At 44.9% G+C, this 19,674-nt stretch overlaps 1 protein-coding gene across 2 annotated transcripts in view; it reads right to left on the bottom strand.

Moving 5' to 3' along the window:
• The window catches only part of LOC106610172 (N-acetylgalactosaminyltransferase 7), a 34,732-nt gene that overhangs the window by 2,016 nt on the left and 13,042 nt on the right, over positions 1 to 19,674 (bottom strand). The window contains exons 3-10 of one of the 2 annotated variants that reach the window (XM_014209363.3): positions 15,343 to 15,509; positions 10,719 to 10,849; positions 10,404 to 10,483; positions 9,865 to 10,047; positions 8,515 to 8,632; positions 8,183 to 8,305; positions 7,422 to 7,640; positions 35 to 133 (exon numbers count right to left, since the gene is read on the bottom strand). In XM_014209363.3, the coding sequence (XP_014064838.1) occupies positions 35 to 133; positions 7,422 to 7,640; positions 8,183 to 8,305; positions 8,515 to 8,632; positions 9,865 to 10,047; positions 10,404 to 10,483; positions 10,719 to 10,849; positions 15,343 to 15,509 (1,120 nt within the window). Of the gene's footprint in view, positions 1 to 34; positions 134 to 7,421; positions 7,641 to 8,182; positions 8,306 to 8,514; positions 8,633 to 9,489; positions 9,673 to 9,864; positions 10,048 to 10,403; positions 10,484 to 10,718; positions 10,850 to 15,342; positions 15,510 to 19,674 lie in introns of both variants that reach the window. The other variant, XM_014209362.3, reaches the window with a different exon arrangement.

Genomic DNA, 19,674 nt, shown 5'->3' on the forward strand with positions numbered 1-19,674 from the left:
CTATAATCCCAAATGACACAAAGGGTTTTCTGACCTGGTTCCCACCCATTCTGTGACAGGGTCCAATCTCCACGTTGCCTCCATTGGTGTGGCCCATACTGTCAATGCAGTAGCTGGTCTCATATCCACGGACCTGGAACAAAGCAATAATGTTCCCTATACATTCCAAATGCACACAAAAGTATGTGGACACCTCTTCAAATGAGTGGATTTGACTCAGCCACACCTGATGCTGACAGGTGTATAAAAAAAAAAAAAAAATACACAAATCGCCAAATTTTGCCAGTAGAATGGCCTTCTGAAGAGCTCAGTGACTTTCAACATGGCACCGTCATAGGATGCCACCTTTCCAACAAGTCAGTAAAATTTCTGCCCTGCTAGAGCTTCTCCGGTCAATTGTAAGTACTTTTGTATATATCGATTTCTTGTTGTACTTAAAACAACTTTTTTCTCCCCAATTTCGTGATATCCAAATTGGTAGTTACAGTCTTGTCCCATTGCTACAACTCCCCTACGGGCTCGGTAGAGGCGAAGGTCGAGAGCCATGCGTCCTCCGAAACAAGACCCAGCCAAGCCACACCGCTTCTTGACAAACCGCTTAACCCGGAAGCGAGCTGCACCAACGTGTTGGAGGAAACACTGTCCAGCTGGCGATCAGAGTCAGCTTGCAGGCACCCGGCCCGCCACAAGGATTCGTTAGAGCACGATGGGACAAGGAAATCCTGCCGGCCAAACCCTCCCCTAACCCGGACGATGCTGGGCCAATTGTGCGCTGCCTCACGGGTCTCCCGGTCACGGCTGGCTGTGACATAGCTTGGGATCGAACCTGGGTCTGTAGTGACACCTCAAGCACAGCAATGCAGTGCCTTAGGCTGCTGCGCCACTCAGGAGGCCAACTAATTGCTGTTATTGTGAAGTGGAAACGTCTAGGAGCAACAACGCCTCAGCAGCGAAGTGGTAGGCCAAACAAGCTCACAGAACGGGACCGGCGAGTTGCAACGCTATCGAGTTCCAAACTGCCTCTGGAAGTAACGTCAGCACAATAACTGTTCGTCGGGAGCTTCATGAAATGGGTTTCCATGGCCGAGCAGCAACACACAAGCCTAAGATCACCATGCGCAATGCCAAGCGTCGGCTTGAGTGGTGTAAAGCTCGCCGCCATTGGACTCTGGAGCAGAGGAAACGCATTTTCTGCAGCGATGAATCAGGTTTCACCATCTGGCAGTCCAACGGACAAATCTAGGTTTGGCAGGTGCCAGGAGAACACTATCTGCCTAAATGTATAGTGCCAAGTGTCAAGTTTGGTGGAGGAGGTATAATGGTCTGGGGCTGTTTTTCATGGTTTGGGCTAGGCCCCTTAGTCCCAGTAAAGGGAAATCTTAACCCTACAACTTTGTGGCAACAGTTTCCTGTTTCAGCATGACAATGCCCCCGTGCACAAAGCGAGGTCCATACAGAAATGTTTTGTCGAGATCGACAAAGAGCCCTAACCTCAACCCCATCGAACATCTTTGGGATGAATTGGAACGCCAACTGCAAGCAAGGCCTAATCACCCAACCTCACTAATACTCGTGGCTGAATGGAAGCAAGTCCCCGCAGCAACGTTCCATCTAGTGGAAAGCCTTCCCAGAAGAGTGGAGGCTGTTAAAGCAGGGGACAATCGCCACTAAATGGCCATGATGTTGGAATGAGATGTTCAACGAGCAGGAGTTTATTTTATTTCACCTTTACTTAACCAGGTAGGCTAGTTGAGAACAAGTTCTCATTTGCAACTGCGACCTGGCCAAAATAAAGCATAGCAATTCGACACAGAGTTACACATGGAATAAACAAAACATTAATACAGTAGAACAAAAGAAAACAAAAAGTCTATATACAGTGAGTGCAAATGAGGTAAGTTAAGGCAATAAATAGGCCATGGTGGCGAAGTAATTACAATATAGCAATTAAACACTGGAATGGTAGATGTGCAGAAGATGAATGTGCAAGTAGAGATACTGGGGTGCAAAGGAGCAAGATAAATAAATAAATACAGTATGGGGATGAGGTAGGTAGATAGATGGGCTGTTTACAGATGGGCTATGTACAGGTGCAGTGATCTGTGAGCTGCTCTGACAGCTGGTGCTTAAAGCTAGTGAGGGAGATATGAGTCTCCAGCTTGAGAGATTTTTGCAGTTCGTTCCAGTCATTGGCAGCAGATAACTGGAAGGAAAGACGACCAAAGGAGGAATTGGCTTTGGGGGTGACTAGTGAGATATACCTGCTGGAGCTTGTGCTACGAGTGGGTGCTGCTATGGTGACCAGTGAGCTGAGATAAGGCGGGGCTTTACCGAGCAGAGACTTGTAGATAACCTGTAGCCAGTGAGTTTGGCGACGAGTATGAAGCGAGGGCCAACCAACGAGAGCGTACAGGTTGCAATGGTGGGTAGTGTATGGGGCTTTGGTGACAAAACGGATGGCACTGTGATAGACTGCATCCAGTTTGTTGAGCAGAGTGTTGGAGGCTATTTTATACATGACATCACCGAAGTTGAGGATTGGTAGGATGGTCAGTTTTACGAGGGTATGTTTGGCAGCATGAGTGAAGGCCTTGGCCAGGTCGATGAATACGGCTGCACAGTAATGTCTCTTATCGATGGCGGTTATGATGTCGTTTAGGACCTTGAGGTGCACTCATGACCAGCTCTGAAACCAGATTGCATAGCGGAGAAGGTACGGTGGGATTCAAAATGGTCGGTAATCTGTTTGTTATCTTGGCTTTCGAAGACCTTAGAAAGGCAGGGTAGGATAGATATAGGTCTGTAGCAGTTTGGGTCTAGAGTGTCACCCCCTTTGAAGAGGGGGATGACCGCGGCAGCTTTCCAATCTTTGGGAATCTCAGACGATACGAAAGAGAGATAAGCAACAATTTCGGCAGATAATTTTAGAAAGAGAGGGTCCAGATGGTCTAACCCGGCTGATTTGTATGGGTCCAGATTTTTCAGCTCTTTCAGAACATCAACTATCTGGATTTGGGTGAAGGAGAAATGGTGGGGGCATTGGCATGTTGCTGTGGAGGGTGCCGGGCAGTTAACCGGGGTAGGGGTAGCCAGGTGGATAGTATGGCCAGCCGTAAAGAAATGCTTATTGAAATTCTCAATTATAGTGGATTTATCGGTGGTAAGTGTTTCCTAGACTCAGAGCAGTGGGCAGCTGGGAGGAGGTGCTCTTATTCTCCATGGACTTTACAGTGTCCCAGAACGTTGAGTTAGTACTACAGGATGCACATCTCTGTTTGAAAAAGCTAGCCTTAGCTTTTCTAACTGCATGTATATTTTGTTCCTAACTTCCCTGAAAAGTTGCATATCACGGGGGCTATTCGATGCTAATGCAGAACGCCACAGGATGTTTTTGTGCTGGTCAAGGGCAGACAGGTCTGGAGTGAACCAAGGACTATATCTATTCCTAGTTCTACATTTTTGGAGCGGGGCATGCTTATTTAAGATGGTGAGGAAGGCACTTTTAAAGATTAGCCAGGCATCATCTACTGACGGGATGAGGTCAATGTCATTCCAGGATAGCCCGGCCAGGTCGATTAGAAAGGCCTGCTCGCAAAAGTGTTTTAGGGAGCGTTTGACAGTGATGAGGGGTGGTCGTTTGGTCACAGACCCATTACGGATGCAGGCAATGAGTCAGTGATCGCTGAGATCTTGATTGAAAACAGAGGTGTATTTGGAGGGCGAGTTAGGATGACATCTATGAAGGTGCCCGTGTTTACAGATTTGGGGTTGTACCTGGTAGGTTCATTGATAATTTGAGTGAGATTGAGGGCATCAAGCTTAGATGGTAGGATGGCCGGGGTGTTAAGCATGTCCCAGTTTAGGTCGCCTAGTAGCACGAGCTCGGAAGATAGATGGGGGGGAAATCAATTCACATATGGTATCGAGGGCACAGCTGGGGGCAGAGTGAGGTGTATAGCAAGCGGCAACAGTGAGAGACTTGTTTCTGGAAAGGTGCATTTTTAGAAGTAGAAGCTCGAATTGTTTGGGTACAGACTTGGATAGTAAGACAGAACTCTGCAGGCTCTTTGCAGTAGATTGCAACACCGCCCCCTTTGGCAGTTCTATCTTGGCGGAAAATGTTATAGTTAGCGATGGAGATTTCAGGGTTTTGTGGTTTTCCTAAGCCAGGATTCAGACACGGCTAAGACATCCGGGTTGGCAGAGTGTGCTAAAGCAGTGAGTAAAACAAACTTAGGGAGTAGGCTTCTAATGTTAACATGCATGAAACCAAGGCTTTTACGGTTACAGAAGTCAACAAATGAGAGCACCTGGGGAGTGGAGCTCGGCACTGCAGGACCTGGATTAACCTCCACATCACCAGAGGAACAGAGGAGAAGTAGGATAAGGGTACGGCTAAAGGCTATAAGAACTGGCCGTCTAGCACATTCGGAACAGAGAGTAAAAGGAGCAGGTTTCTGGGCACAATAGCATCGATTAAAGGCATAGTGTACAGACAAAGGTAAGGTAGGATATGAGTACATTGGAGGTAAACCTACGCATTGAGTAATGATGACAGAGATATAGTCTCTAGAGATGTTTAAACCAGGTGATGTCATTGCATATGTAGGAGGTGGAACAACATGGTTGGTTAACTTCTCTAGGGTAGGGGGCAGTATTTTGACGTCCGGATGAAAGGCGTGCCCGTAGTAAGCTGCCTGCTACTCAGGCTCAGAAGGTAGGATATGCATATTATTAGTCGATTTGGATAGAAAACACTGAAATTTCTAAAACTGTTTGAATGATGTCTGTGAGTATAACAGAACTCTTATGGCAGGCAAAAACCTGAGAAAGAATCCAACCAGGAAGTGTGGAAATCTGAGGTTTGTAGTTTTTCAAGTGATTGCCTATACAGTGACTTAGGGCTAATTTTGCACTTCCTCAGGCTTCCACTAGATGTCAACAGTCTTTAGAACGTTGTTTCATGCTTCTACTGTGACTGGGGAGAGAATAAGAGCTCCTGGAGTGTGACGACAGAGAATGACATGAGTTCAGTGGCGTGCGCTCACTTGAGAGTTAGCTGTGTTCCTTTTCTTTTGTTGAAGACATTGGAATTGTCTGGTTGGAATATTACTGAAGATTTATGATAAAAACATCCTAAAGATTGATGCTATACATCGTTTGAGATGTTTCTACGAACGTAAATAGAACTTTAGACTTTTCGTAGTGACATTTTGCGCGCGGTTCCTGCATTTGGAGTAGTGGACTAAACGCGCAAACAAAAAGGAGGTATTTGGACAAAGATTAACTTTATCGAACATTTATTCTGGAACTGGGATTCCTGGGAGTGCATTCCGATGAAAATCAAAGTTAAATGAATATTTATAATGTCATTTTTGTCATTTCTGTTGACTCAAATGGCAGGTATTTGTATGGCTTGTTTTGATATCTGAGCGCTGTACTCAGATTGCAAAATTTGCTTTCGCCGTAAAGCTTTTTTGAAATCTGACACAGCGTTTGCATTAAGGAGAAGTGTATCTATAATTCTTTGAATAACTGTTGAATATTTTATCAACGTTTATGATGAGTATTTCTGTAAATTGATGTGCTCATTCACCGGAAGTTTGGGGAGGCAAAACATTTCTGAACATTACACGCCAATGTAAATTTTTTTGTTGTTGAGTTTTTGGATATAAATATGAACTTTATCGAGCACAACATACATGTATTGTGTAACATGAAGTCCTATGAGTGCCATCTGATGAAGATCAAAGGTTAGTGATTAATTTTAGCTGTATTTCTGGTTTTTGTGACGCCTCTCCTTGCTTGGAAAATAGCTGTGTGGTTTTTCCTTGTCTAGGTGATGTCCTAACATAATCTAATGTTATGATTTTGCCGTAAAGCCTTTTTGAAATTGGACAATGTGGTTGGATTAACGAGAAGTGTATCTTTAAAATGGGATATAATAGTTGTATGTTTGAGAAATTTGAATTATGAGATTTTTGTTGTTTCACTGGCTGTTGAATAGTGTGTCCCACATACCCCAGAGGTTAAGGCATATTGAGCAGGGCTAGAAGCTCTACGGTGAAATAAGACAGTAATCACTAACCAGGACAGTAATTGACGAGGCATATTGATATTAGAGAGAGGCATGCGTAGCCAAGTGAACATATGGGTCCAGTGAGTGGTTGGGCTGACTGGGGACACGGCGATTCAGACAGTTAGCAGGCCGATGCTAACAAGCTAACAGTTAGTAGGCCGGGGCTAAACAAGCTAGCAGTTAGCAGACCGGGGCTAAACAAGCTAGCAGTTAGCAGACCGGGTTAGCAAGCAAGCAGTTGGCACACCGGGGCTAGCAGTTAGCAGACCGGGGCAGGCAAGCTAGCAGTTAGCAGACCGGGGCAAGCAAGCTAGCAGTTAGCAGACCGGTGCTAGCAAGCTAGCCTTTGGGGGAACGTCACGATGGGGGTAAGTCTGTTTTTGCCTCTTCGTGCGGTGATGTCGATAGACCAGTCTTGGAATTAGTAGGGTTCCAAGTAGCTCTAGGTAGCTAGTAGGCCGCGGTTAGCAGAATGGGCCTTCTGCGGACGTCGCGCCCGAGGGGCCTGTTGGAATCCTCAGGCAGATTATGTCGGTATTCCAGTCGTAGAGGATCGGCGGGGTTCCGTGCCACGTACCGGCAGTAGAAGGGGTCCGGATATTGTAGCCCAGGAGTGGGCTTCGGTGGTAGCACAGGAGCCCTGGCCGGGCTTGCTTCAGGCTAATTGGTGCTTGCTCCGGGATGGAAACACTAGCCAGGAGTAGTCACCCGGGATTGCGGTTAGCTAGTTTGCGAAGACCCAGATGAAAATGTTCAGAGTTTGCGGTAGGAATCCGGGGATATGGGGGGGGGGGGGGGGGGGGGGGATGTAAAAATCATAATAGGTCCGTTATGCTGTGGTTTGAGTCACGTTGTTCGAACTGGCGAGAGCTTTCCGAGCTAAAGGTTAGCTGATGACCGCTAGCAGTGGTTTGCTGACTGATAGCTGGTAGGTAGTTAGCTGGCTAGCTTCAGTTGAGGGACTCCAGATCTGAAGTAAATATAAATACTTAAGAAAAAAAAAACAGATCCACACCACATTGGGTGAGGCGGGTTGCAGAAGAGTATTTAGAAGTTGAGGTTTAGGAAAATATTTTAAAAAGATATGTGAAGAAAAATATGTAAAAAGATATATACAAGGGACACGACAGGACAAAGAAAGACGTCTGACTGCTACGCCATCTTGGATTACGTACCCTTAGGAGTCCACATACGTTTGGTCATGTAGCGGACAGTAACACACTACTCCTCAACAGATGTATATTTTGATATTTTAATGAAGTAAGACTGCAATTCAGCTTTTAGCTACTATTGTGTAGCATGAATAAACTAAAAACAAAATATGGACAATATTTTTGCCTACCTCTCCCCACTCCACGTTTTTGGGAGGCAGTGGGTAGTTCATGGGGATGTCATAGGCAATTTCTTCCATGAACCACTTGAAGCTCTTGCAGCGGTGCTCCTCTCTGAACTTCTTGAGCTGGCTGATGTCCCCGTAGGCCAGGGTGAGGGTCTCCGGCCGGCTTGCGTAGAAGTAGTCCTTGTACTCGTCCCACCAAACCTCCACCACACGCACATAGTTCTGGAGCAGGGAGGATCAGAATAAAACGCCAATTATTAGTTCCCATGAAGGACAACACCTCTTGAAGGACATAAGTCAGTCAATCCATATGCTACTTCTCATATGGTGTTTTTCCATAAGATTGCTGATGTTTTATGATACAATACAGATGACCGATACATATGATGATATCCATATAATTAATCCACTACTGACCATTTGATAAACGGCTGTAGGCCTACATGAACTGTCCTTAGCACAACATATCATTCAATCTAGTCACCCTTGTAGACATTTGAAACTGGCTGAACCATATTAGTTTACAAGGATGAATCCAAGTAAATAAGCAGATGGTGCCAGGTCAGCTCAAAGGAGCCAAGAAAAGCTGCCAGGGATTTGCCAGAGTGGGCTAGCCTGGTCCCAGATCTGTTTGTGTTGTCCTGCCAAATCTTACAGTCATTGTGACAATCACCATAGGAGTTGGAAAGAGATTGAAAGCAGATCTGGGAGCAGGCTAAGAGGGGCAGCCTGAGTGCTAAGTTTGACAGATGTGGCACACTGACCTTAAGTGTGGGCGAGGAGCCAACGTGAGCAGGGGGTGGGTTGCCCTGCCAGCCCTGTAGGCGGTAGATATGGCCCACGCGGGAGCACGGCACGAAGAGCAGCTGGCCACCACACTGCCAGATCTGGGATCAGATCAGGACAATAAAACATGCTGAACATACAAAGCTGAAAATACAATAGTTGAAATTCACAGCAAATAAATAACAGCTACTAATCATTATGCATGATTAGTAACAGTATCAATACAGGACCAAACAATAGCCCAAGTATTTTATTATGATGTGAAATCTTTCGTAGATGATTGAGAGCTTTAGGTGGTCTTAGTGTTTACCTTATAGGATATCTCAAAGTTCTCCCCTCCCCAGATCTGCAGTCCTGGGTCATAGAGGCCCAGCTCAAAGAAGAAGTCCCTCTCAATGGCAAACAGCCCCCCAGCCATGGCAGGAGACCTGAGAAAGGTCCAAAACTACATTACCCACAATCCACAGGAGTCTCACCCAGAGAGAGGGACAAGAGCTAAAATGTAGTAGGGAAGAAGGTGGATACATGATTAAATAGGGAGAAACATAAGCATTATGACAAAAAGAGTGAAGAACATTGACCCAAAGAGTGCTCCCAAACATTCCTTCCTGTCAAATGACCAAATAACATGCTAGCCATCGAAGGTGAAACATTACTGATTTATCTTCTAAAACAATAGAATAACGTGGTAGGATACCGAGTTGTGGAGAAGACAGAAGAGATTATTGGTGAGGAAATCACACCAAGAAAAACTGAGAATGAGAATGCAGGACATTAGTGAGAGATTAAAGAGTTTAATTTCAACGACTTAAGCAATGATTTCTAAGGCACAAGCAGTGGCATCTGTCAAAATTCCTTCCAGGTATCAGAGACTGCTAGCATTCAGTGTTGGGACAAATTGATACTTTTAATTGGTCCAGGCCATAGGCATTTCCTCAAGAGCATGAAATTTGGCACTAGCAAGTTAGAGAAATTAATAAAACCACATTGAGTGCTACAGTTGGTAATTAATGGGTATTACATAGCTTTCTGATTATTGTTACATCTACAGACCACTATGAGGTAGTGCTTGTGTTTCATAGTTAAAGTACTGCGATCACTAGCAGGTCAGCATATAGTTATACACTATAGAGAAGTGCCAAGCAGTAGTATGAGCAAGCCAAGGCCAAGCAAATAGTACTGTACATGCAGACAGCATATTGTATACTCTAGTGCATCATTTGTGCCTCAGTTAGGGGTTGATGTTGCAAGCAGGGTAGATTTTTTTTTAGTGCCGATAAATTACCGATAGGGCTCAGTTTTAGTTAATCTCTTCTCCTTCTCCCTGCTACTGAGGGGCACACGCTTCCAGAGCATGCTCCAGTCCCATGCTCCGCGGGCAAAACCATCCTCGTCTCCTCCCCCTTGTGGGTCAATTCGGAATGTCTGGCCTTCTATGGAGTCTATGAGAGGGACCGTGCACACCGTTCTGGGTAGGGACAGCCGGTGGGGAGATGGGAGGGTTTCATGCATCACACACACACACACACACACACACACACACACACACACACACACACACACACACACACACACACACACACACACACACACACAGGGGGGAAAAACAATACATCTGGGTTTTAGATGGGCATGCGGCGGATGGCAGCAGGATGTTTACCGATAAGGCTCGGTCTTATGCTTTCGCTTAGCCTTCTCCCTGCTGGAGAGAGGCACTCTCTTCCACAGCAGGCTCCAGTCCCAGGCTCCCCGGGCCAGCCCGTCCTCATCACCACCTTGCTGGGGCTCTATGGTATAATCACTGCCGTCTATATAATCTATCAGAGGTACAGTGCATACCGTTCTGGAAACAGGCAATGAGAATACACACACACACACAAGATGTTACAGTGGGGCAGACCACTGCACTAAATGGATATTAATTACTGATCAATATTTAGCATAGATAAACAGTTTTGTATATTCAGCATGGATGGATACACCCATCAATATAATCATCTGCACATGAATTAGGTTGTATATACGTCAATGTATATCACTAGTTATGCTGTGACATAATACAGAGATGTTTCTGGTAGAGGATTCATGACCTGCACCATTCATTGATGATGGGTCAGAATATTTTTCATTATTACAGTAGAACAAGTCATCATATATGAAGTAGAAATATTCAAAATCACAGCCGCAGACCACTCATACCTGTCCTTGGATATGGGGGCCACCAGAGGAGCGTACCAGTTGGCAGCGACTTCACAGTGAGCGTCTAAATAGATAAGAACCTACAGACGACGGGACACACACAGCAGCCAAACACGTCAGACATTGGAGAGAACAGTTACTTGACAGTAGAGTTGTTACCATTCCATATCTTTCCATCTATATGGATGTCAATCTATATTAGTGGCTCCAGATCAATCCATTCATTCATTCATTCATTCATTCATTCATTCCCCCTTTCCCTTTGTCTCATCCACACACAGTAAGTGTAGAGGTGATGGAGTAGCTGTAACCTACCTGTCCCAGGGTGGCTACATGGGCTCCTATACTCCTAGCCTGGATGAGGCCCTCTCGCTTCTCATTGCGGTGCAGTTTGACCAGGCCATTCCACTGCTTAATGTACTCTTCTAGTCTCTCCTTCAGGTGCACTGGAGACAGACAGTGAGATTAAACCTACTTTTATTTGTCACGTACACAGTTTACCAGGAGTTACAAAAGGTGCAGTGAAACGCTTGGGTGCTAGGCCCCAGAACATTGCAGTACAATAAATCAGACTCAAATCAATAACAAGTAATAGAAGAGGTAGTATTCCTAGTAATAGCCTGATATGTACACAATAGGATATCCTACAGTATTAGATCATTATTGTGCTATGAAAAGTATGACTGCATTTACAAATATAAAGTGGGTAGTGACTTGGTCGCGCAGATTATATACTACAATCGTCACTAGAAGCTGACACACCGGTAGGATTATCAAACGTTTGCCAGCCGACAGTACTTAGCACCTCTGAACAGTGTCGGCAGTCAATCTCCTGTTCACACAGCAAAGACCTTGAAGTCGTCAGCCTTGTTAAAATACTCTAAACCAGAAGGTGGCAGAAGCACTGTTTGACACTGCTAAGTTTATGGTCTAGATTCCAATGTTAGCTAGCTAGCTGTGCTAATGTTGTAATTTTGCAGAAAGCCCTTCTTGATACTAGCCAGAGCTAGATTACTACCTAGCAAGATGACGAAGAAACAATTCAATTTATTCTCCATAATCCTATACAGCTAGTACCAGCCCATGGCCAAAAGTTTAACTAGCTAGCTAACGTTTGCATATTCGCTAGATGATGCAACATAGCTAGCTAGCTCTGTTTCGTTAGCTAGCTAATGTCAGCATATTTGCAAGCTAGTGCAACATACACCTGTTGCTGACAGGTGTATAAAATTGAGCATAAAGCCATGCAATCTCCACAGACAAAATGTTGGCAGTAGAACTGGCCTTACTGAAGAGCTCAGTGACTTTCAACGTGGCATAATCATAGGATGTCACCTTTCCGACAAGTCAAATTTCTGCCACGCTAGAGCTGTTCTGGTCAACTGTAGGTGCTGTTATTGTGAAGTGGAGCAACAGCAGCTCAGCCGCGAAGTGGTAGGCCACACAAGCTCACAGAACAGGACCACAGAGTGCTGAAGTGAGTAAAAATCGTCTGTCTTCGGTTGCAACACTCACTACTGAGTTCCAAACAGAAATGGTTTGTCGAGATCGTTGTGGAAGAACTTGACTAGCCTGCACAGAGCCCTGACCTCAACCCCATCGAACACCTTTGGGATGAATTGGAATGCCGACTGCAAGCCAGGCCTAATTACCCAAAAGTGCACGTCCTAACTAATGCTCATGGCTGAATTTGAGGCAAGTCCCCGCGTCAATGTTTCAAGTGGAATGCCTTCCCAGAAGAGTGGAGGCTGTTATTGCAGCAATGTGGGGGGACCAACTCCATATTATGTTTTTGGAATGAGACGTTCGACAAGCAGGTGTCCATATACTTTTAGTAATGTAGTGTAGCTAGCTAAGGACACTGCAGCTAACACAGGCAGCGGTTTCATGGAAACTAATCCATTGTGATTTCCTTATGTCAATATTTGCTCCAGTGGTTAGCTAGCTTGCAGGAAATACTTAGTGTTGTGTGCTTTGAGTCTGTGCACTTAGCTAGCCTCTATGGGCTAGGCGGGACGAATTCGTCCCACCTACGTAACAGCCACTTGAAGCCTGTGGCGCGACTTTCAAAACCTTAAAAATCCTATTACTTCAATTTCTCAAACATATGACTATTTTACAGCTATTTAAAGACAAGACTCTCGTTAATCTAACCACACTGTCCGATTTCAAAAAGGCTTTACAACGAAAGCAAAACATTAGATTATGTCAGCAGAGTACCAAGCCAGAAATAATCAGACACCCATTTTTCAAGCCAGCATATAATGTCACCAAAACCCAGAAGACAGCTAAATGCAGCACTCACCTTTGATGATCTTCATCAGATGACAACCCTAGGACATTATGTTATACAATACATGCATGTTTTGTTCAATCAAGTTCATATTTATATCAAAAAACAGCTTTTTACATTAGCATGTGACGTTCAGAACTAGCATACCCCCCGCAAACTTCCGGGGAATTCGCTAACATTTTACTAAATTACTCACGATAAACGTTCACAAAAAGCATAACAATTATTTTAAGAATTATAGATACAGACCTCCTCTATGCACTCGATATGTCCGATTTTAAAATAGCTTTTTGGTGAAAGCACATTTTGCAATATTCTAAGTACATAGCCCAGGCATCACGGGCTAGCTATTTAGACACCCGGCAAGTTTAGCACTCACCATAATCATATTTACTATTATAAAAGTTTGATTACCTTTTGTTGTCTTCGTCAGAATGCACTCCCAGGACTGCTACTTCAATAACAAATGTTGGTTTGGTCCAAAATAATCCATCGTTATATCCGAATAGCGGCGTTTTGTTCGTGCGTTCCAGACACTATCCGAAATGGTAAAGAAGGGTCGCGCGCATGGTGCAATTTGTGACAAAAAAATTCTAAATATTCCATTACCGTACTTCGAAGCATGTCAACCGCTGTTTAAAATCAATTTTTACGCCATTTTTCTCGTAGAAAAGCGATAATATTCCGACAGGGAATCTCCTTTTCGGCAAACAGAGGAAAAAAATCACAAAGGCGGGGGCGGTCGGGTCACGCGCCTAAGCCCAGAGTCCCTTGATCGGCCACTTGAGAAAGGCGATAATGTGTTTCAGCCTGGGGCTGGGATGACGACATTCTGTTTTTTCCCGGGCTCTGAGCGCCTATGGACGACGTAGGAAGTGTCACGTTAGAGCAGAGATCCTTAGTAAAAGATAGAGATGGAAAAGAAGTTCAAGAAATGGTCAGACAGGCCACTTCCTGTAAAGGAATCTCTCAGGTTTTGACCTGCCATTTGAGTTCTGTTATACTCACAGACACCATTCAAACAGTTTTAGAAACTTTAGGGTGTTTTCTATCCATGTGTAATAAGTATATGCATATTCTAGTTACTGGGTAGGAGTGGTAACCAGATTAAATCGGGTATGTTTTTTTATCCAGCCGTGTCAATACTGCCCCCTAGCCCTAACAGGCTAACTAACATCCCATAGCCTACATTGCATATGAAGTGTGACTGGCTCATGACATTTAACTGTACGGAGAAAACGCCCTCTTCCCATCTTTGTTGTCACTCCTGTCGGCTCTCCCACGTGGGGGTTTGTGCTCTCTGATCGGCTCAAAGTCAAGTAGTTGGCCACTGACGAGAATTGCAATTCTACAAGTAAAAACGGCAGGTTCGTTGCTACCGGGGACAGCACGCAGCAGGTACCGCTTTTGTTGTAGTAAGAAAAGGCACAGCCTACCACTGTGATAAGTACCTATCAGCAGCAAGACGGTTTCATGCTTTAACTATACAGAGATATTTCTGTATCGACCCTAGAATGCCATTTTATAAACCATAACCTTGAGTTTAATTCCATAACATCAGAAGTGCAACGACGATGAGCCCCTGGCATCGCTATATATTGCTTGCGGTCTGTGAGTTAGTCACAACCTTTATAATTACTTGTGTAATGTTTAGCTGTGGCTGCCTGCTGTAGAACTAAACGTGCAACAACTGATGTGAAACCTGAGCAATAGTGTGGCATCTTTATCCTTCAAAACCCTGTTTCCAATGGCCAGACTACAGCTTGATTGGCAATGAAGTGCTTGTGATAGCATGCAGATGGGTTAGAATACTGTAACAGGCTTTGGTAATAGCCATCAGTGGCAGGCTGCATGCTTAATGAGATGAATTCTCTGAGCTCTTGATGTTCTCAGGAAGTCAGTATCCATTACGTATATTTTGGTGTTGTGGTGCCCCCGCTTCAGGGGAATTACTCAGCCAGCTTTTCACAATGGTGGACTAGGCTCTCACAGTTCTACATCTGAATGGTGGACTAGGCGCTCACAGTTCTACTGAATAGTGTTCCATTGCTTGGGCAGGGCCTCACAATGCAAGACTAAGGGAGACACTGGGGGCGAAAGGCTGTTCCACTCCAATGCTTTTCATAGCCAGTGATAATTTAGCATGACAATGGCAAAGTGTTGTTGCAGAGCGCTGATTCAATTGCTGGGCGTTTTACTTGGTAATTGGAGTGGGGGTCCCCTGCTTACAGCCAACTGTAGTTATCTACTAGCCTAGCTGAAACAAAGCAGGGTGCTTTTAACTTTAAACCAAGAATAGACATGTTATGCACTAAGGCTTGTATCTGAGGAAATGTACAAGTGCAGCAGTGAAGCGCTGGTACACTGCAGCAGAGCGATGGCATGAAGCCTTCTAGTCTAACCTGATTGGCTAATTCAAAATGGAACAAACATTTCCATGCAAGTCCTTTAGCAGACACTCTTATCCAGAGCGACTTAGTGCATTGATCTTAAGGTAGCTAGGTGGGACAACCACATATCACAGTAGGTACATCAATGTAGCTGTCAGCAAAGTCAGAGCTAGTAAGGGGGCGAGCGTTAGTTCAAAAGACAATATTGGTACAATGTAATTTTGCAGAAATTACATTGTACTCAAACCAATGCTACCTTTGTTGCTGAAGTCGTCGATCATGACGATCTCGGCCAGGTATCGTCTGGGCGTTCTCTTGATGACGCTGTGGACCGTCCTCATCAGGGTGGACCAGCCCTCGTTGTGAAACACGATGATGACACTGGACGTCAACAGGTTGTCGTCGTAGTGCCAGTACTTACACCTACAGTAGGAGGAGAGGAAGAATTAAAATGGCTGTAGGCATACATACTGTACATGTAGTGGATAACAGGGAATATTTATATAGATTAGGCTATGTTCAGAAGCTGGAAAGTAACATTTTGACCAAGTTTGTATAGCATTTCATACATTTAGAAAATACTGCTTTGGAGTGATATAGGACTGTACACAAAAAAAAAAATAACATTTTTTTTCTCAAAAAGAGGCCAAAAGGCACAGATTCCACAACGCAATCTGAAGACATCAGAATAGACACAGCCCTGGCTAGCTTAGCTTCACCAGCAATTGCTACTAGCTAGATCCATTCCAACACATGATAGCCCTAAGCTCAGCTGCCTAGCCCTTTCTCCTTTGTGTCTACCCAGAGCTCTGCTAGGCCTCTGTCACAACCCCCAATCCCCTCCCCCCCCTCCTCCTCCACAGGCAGACCATCTGTGAGGCAGGAAGGCAGCCCTGCTTTGTGTGGTTTCCTCTGGCAGAGTGCACTGTGTGTATGTGTGCGCGTGTGTGTGTGTGTGTGTGTGTCCTGGACTCCACTTCCTCATTCTCAGCGTACTCACTCACTACAAGTCTCTGCTGCTCTTCTACTGCAAAAACAACAGTACTCACTACCTCCCATTGCCACATGCCATGCCTACGTATAGGCTTCAAGCCAGCCAATTGCCCTACAACTAGCCATCCAACTGCCCTGTTAATACAGCTGAGTGTGTGTGTGAGAGAGAGAGAGGCCGGGCCAGACACTGGTGTGGCATACTGAGGGTCTATTTTTAGCCTTGGTTTGAGCCCTTGGCGCTAGCAAAGTAATCTGCCTCGGGGACAACCCGAAAGGAAAAGACGGAGCGTCGAGGCATCTGAGGTCACTTGACCCAAGAACTTTGAGCGTTATCAGTGATATGCGGAATTCAGGACGGAGTGAGCAGTAAGAGGTTGGTCAGGTCTGGGCTGAACTGAAAACAGTTTGCAGCACAGCAGATCGAGAGTATCTGGGAGGGGTTGTTAAGGCTTAGAGACTGAACTGAGAACAGTTTATAGAGCATCTCTGGGAGGTTTCATTTGTGCTGAATCACACAGGTCTGCCTACCGGTACTTCCTGTTTAGGATGATTATAACATTTCTCTTTCTAAGAAACGCCTGGCTGGTTTGTGTGCATTGTGACGCGTGTATGTTTTGGATGTGTTTTGCATTGCAAATGTTAATCCTTGTGTTAGTGTGTGTGTGTGTGTGTTGCTCCCATTGCATCTCCCCTGCGGTAACATGCAGAACGGCTCCTGTTCTGACCTGTCCTCCTGGTTCTCACCCACCAAAACTCAGATAAACACCTCAGATTACAGTCCTGTTTGACCAAACCTTTAATATAACCTGAGAGCTCACAGCTCCATTAAGGGAAAGTGTCTTTCAGCCTCCCCAGGCCTGAAAACAGATAAAGATCCTCAGGCACCTCCTCACGTCACTCACTTTTACAGCCAGGGCGGTTTTGGACTGCCACTTTATTATGACCTGCACAAAAATGCTTCAACAGTAAATAAAGGCTAGGAAAGGCCAAAAGAGGGAGGCACTGAAGACAGACGGGTAGCATCTCAAATGGCAAATGATACACTACTTTTAAAACAGGACCCATAGGGCTCTGGTCAAAATATTTGTGCACTATATAGGGAATAGGGTGCCACTTAAGAAGTCTCCCTGGAGAGGCTTATAGAAAGTTGAGAAAGAAAAGATTAGAGGGGATCTTCTACTGAACTGGGATTCAGTGCGCTTACCATCCCCAACCCATCTCCGTGTTTAACAGTGTAACTAATGGCTTATCCTTCAGCTACAGTATGCTGGCTTGTGTTTTGAGTTGAGGCGTCCATGAGTTAGAAGTGCAGGGGAGGAAAGCATTAGTTATATCAGCTTCTTGTAAACACTGTGCAATAGTCTACACATGGGGTAAGCTCTATGGCTGTATTCAAATCTACTGCATTTGAGAACAATTTTGAAGTTGCTGCACTTCATTTCATGAATATTCACTAGGCCTATGGGTAATTTGCTCTGACTGTGTGGAGTGTTTTCTGGGAAAAAAAGTCCAACAGGGATCCATTGCAGAACAGCGGTTAGCCTACATGAGTTTCCACGAAAGCCTCACTCATTCCCATCTGAAACGACACAAATAGAAACATACCCAGTGATGGTCTTGGACCTGATGTTAATTAACTCAAGGGAGCGGGCACAGTTGAATGGCTTGGGTTGCTGTGTGAGAGAGGGAAGGTCTGTTCCAAAGACTTTAGTTCTCAGCATGACAACACACTGAACTCACTACTCCTGGTAAAAGGTCATGAATTTCTCCACATGGCATTACAATCGCAAAACTTCCATACGGATTTTGCAAGCATTTCGCCAACTCATCTTGTGGACAGATGACGTGAACATAAATTATGCATAATTTAGCTAAGATTATTAGCCAACATATCAGTCAGGATGCAGACTGGAGGCTTGAAGAGTGATCGTTGTGTGTGGAAACATCCATCACGCATCTATAAAGACAACAGTTCTCTCTGTGCTGAGCTCTACGGAGGGGAAGACAAAAGCAACACTAATGAATAACACCGGTGCCTCAACTCACAGTCTGTGAAGGTTACTTGTCGCACTTGATGCTTCATGTGAGTTTCAGTACGTGTGTGTGCGCCTGACAAATAGATCTAAAACAAGTGTATGCTCGTGTGTGTAGAGGGAAAGAGGGTCCTGTGCTGAGCGAAGGTCAGCCATCTTCCTGCCTATAAAACACCGCCGCAGCCTTGAAGTGAAGCGCCTCGCAGAAATCTTAAATGGAGACTGTTTCACCACATTTCTGCTGACATGATCCCTCCAGGCTAGGCAGCTCTAACCCAGTCACCCTCCCAGAGAAACACTAATGTATGACAGATACCTACTAACCTACCTCTCAACCACACACACAAACATGAAGCCTGGAACACGTCGGCCACGGCCAAGTCACATGTAAAGTACCACACGCATATGCTCTGTCAACAGAACAATTATGAAAAATCACAGCACTAAAAACAATTAAGTGTTTAAAGTCATGATTTAAGGAGGAGGCTAAGGGTGTAACAGCAATGTTTTCATAAGGCTTACACAAATTCTAGAAGTGAATAACTTAACAGTATTGTACTGCTAGTGTCATGTGTGGATATTGGATACATTCAGATTTTGCAGAAACACGATATGAACTGTTCAGCATGGAAAAGACTGAACGCTTACCCGGTTGACTATTTATACCAGGCTGACAACTAGTGCTGTCTGTAGACCTACGGCCGTGTCTCGGGACTAGTCTAATTGATACAGGCTCGCGCTTCAGAGAGGGCAGCTGAGCCAGAGCTGTGGTGAAAATACTGAACATCCTTGGCTTCTTCCCACCGTGTTATGGGACTGGGGCCAAGCATGCACACATAGGCAACACAACTCAGCCCCTCTGCAGAGAGTTGAGAATGTCTAACTTTATCTGCAATGAAAAAAAATAACAATAAAAATGAGTTCCTGCCACTGAATTGCAGTCTTACCCAATGTCCTGAACGGGGTTAAATTAAGAGTAATGGACAAGGCTGCTCAATAGTGACTGCAGTGGGCCATCTTGTGTCCAAAACGGGAACGACAGATCCTGTGTTGAGACATTCACATCCTGATTGCACAACCAATCCACCTCAGCCACATGGGTTTTGTGTAATCAAACACAGATTAAGCTAAATAAATATTGACAAATGATCGTGAACATCTATTAAAAGGGTAATAATGTTCAAATTGACCAAACAACTTTCTATTCCAGATAAATATTTTCTAATGTTTGGCAATTACTTTGCAAAATATATATGCGGCAAAGCCGCTCTACACCATTTACATTTTTATGTAACCTTTACTTAACTAGGCAAATCAGTTAAGAACAAATTCTTATTTACAATGACGACCTACACCAGCCAAACCTGGACGATGCTGGGCCAGTTGTGCGCCGCCCTATAGGACTCCCAATCACGGCCGGTTGTGATACAGCCTGGATTCGACCCAGAGCATCTGTAGTGACGCCTCTAAGCACTGAGATGCAGTGCCTTAGACCGCTGCGCCACTCGGGAGCCCCCCTAATGGTGTGAGTTACACCTTTGCCTACATCTGTTGTGCACTGA

The sequence above is a fragment of the Salmo salar genome, chromosome 08 (assembly GCF_965601325.2).
Source record: "Salmo salar chromosome 08, fSalSal1, whole genome shotgun sequence".
NCBI classification, from domain to species: domain Eukaryota; kingdom Metazoa; phylum Chordata; class Actinopteri; order Salmoniformes; family Salmonidae; genus Salmo; species Salmo salar.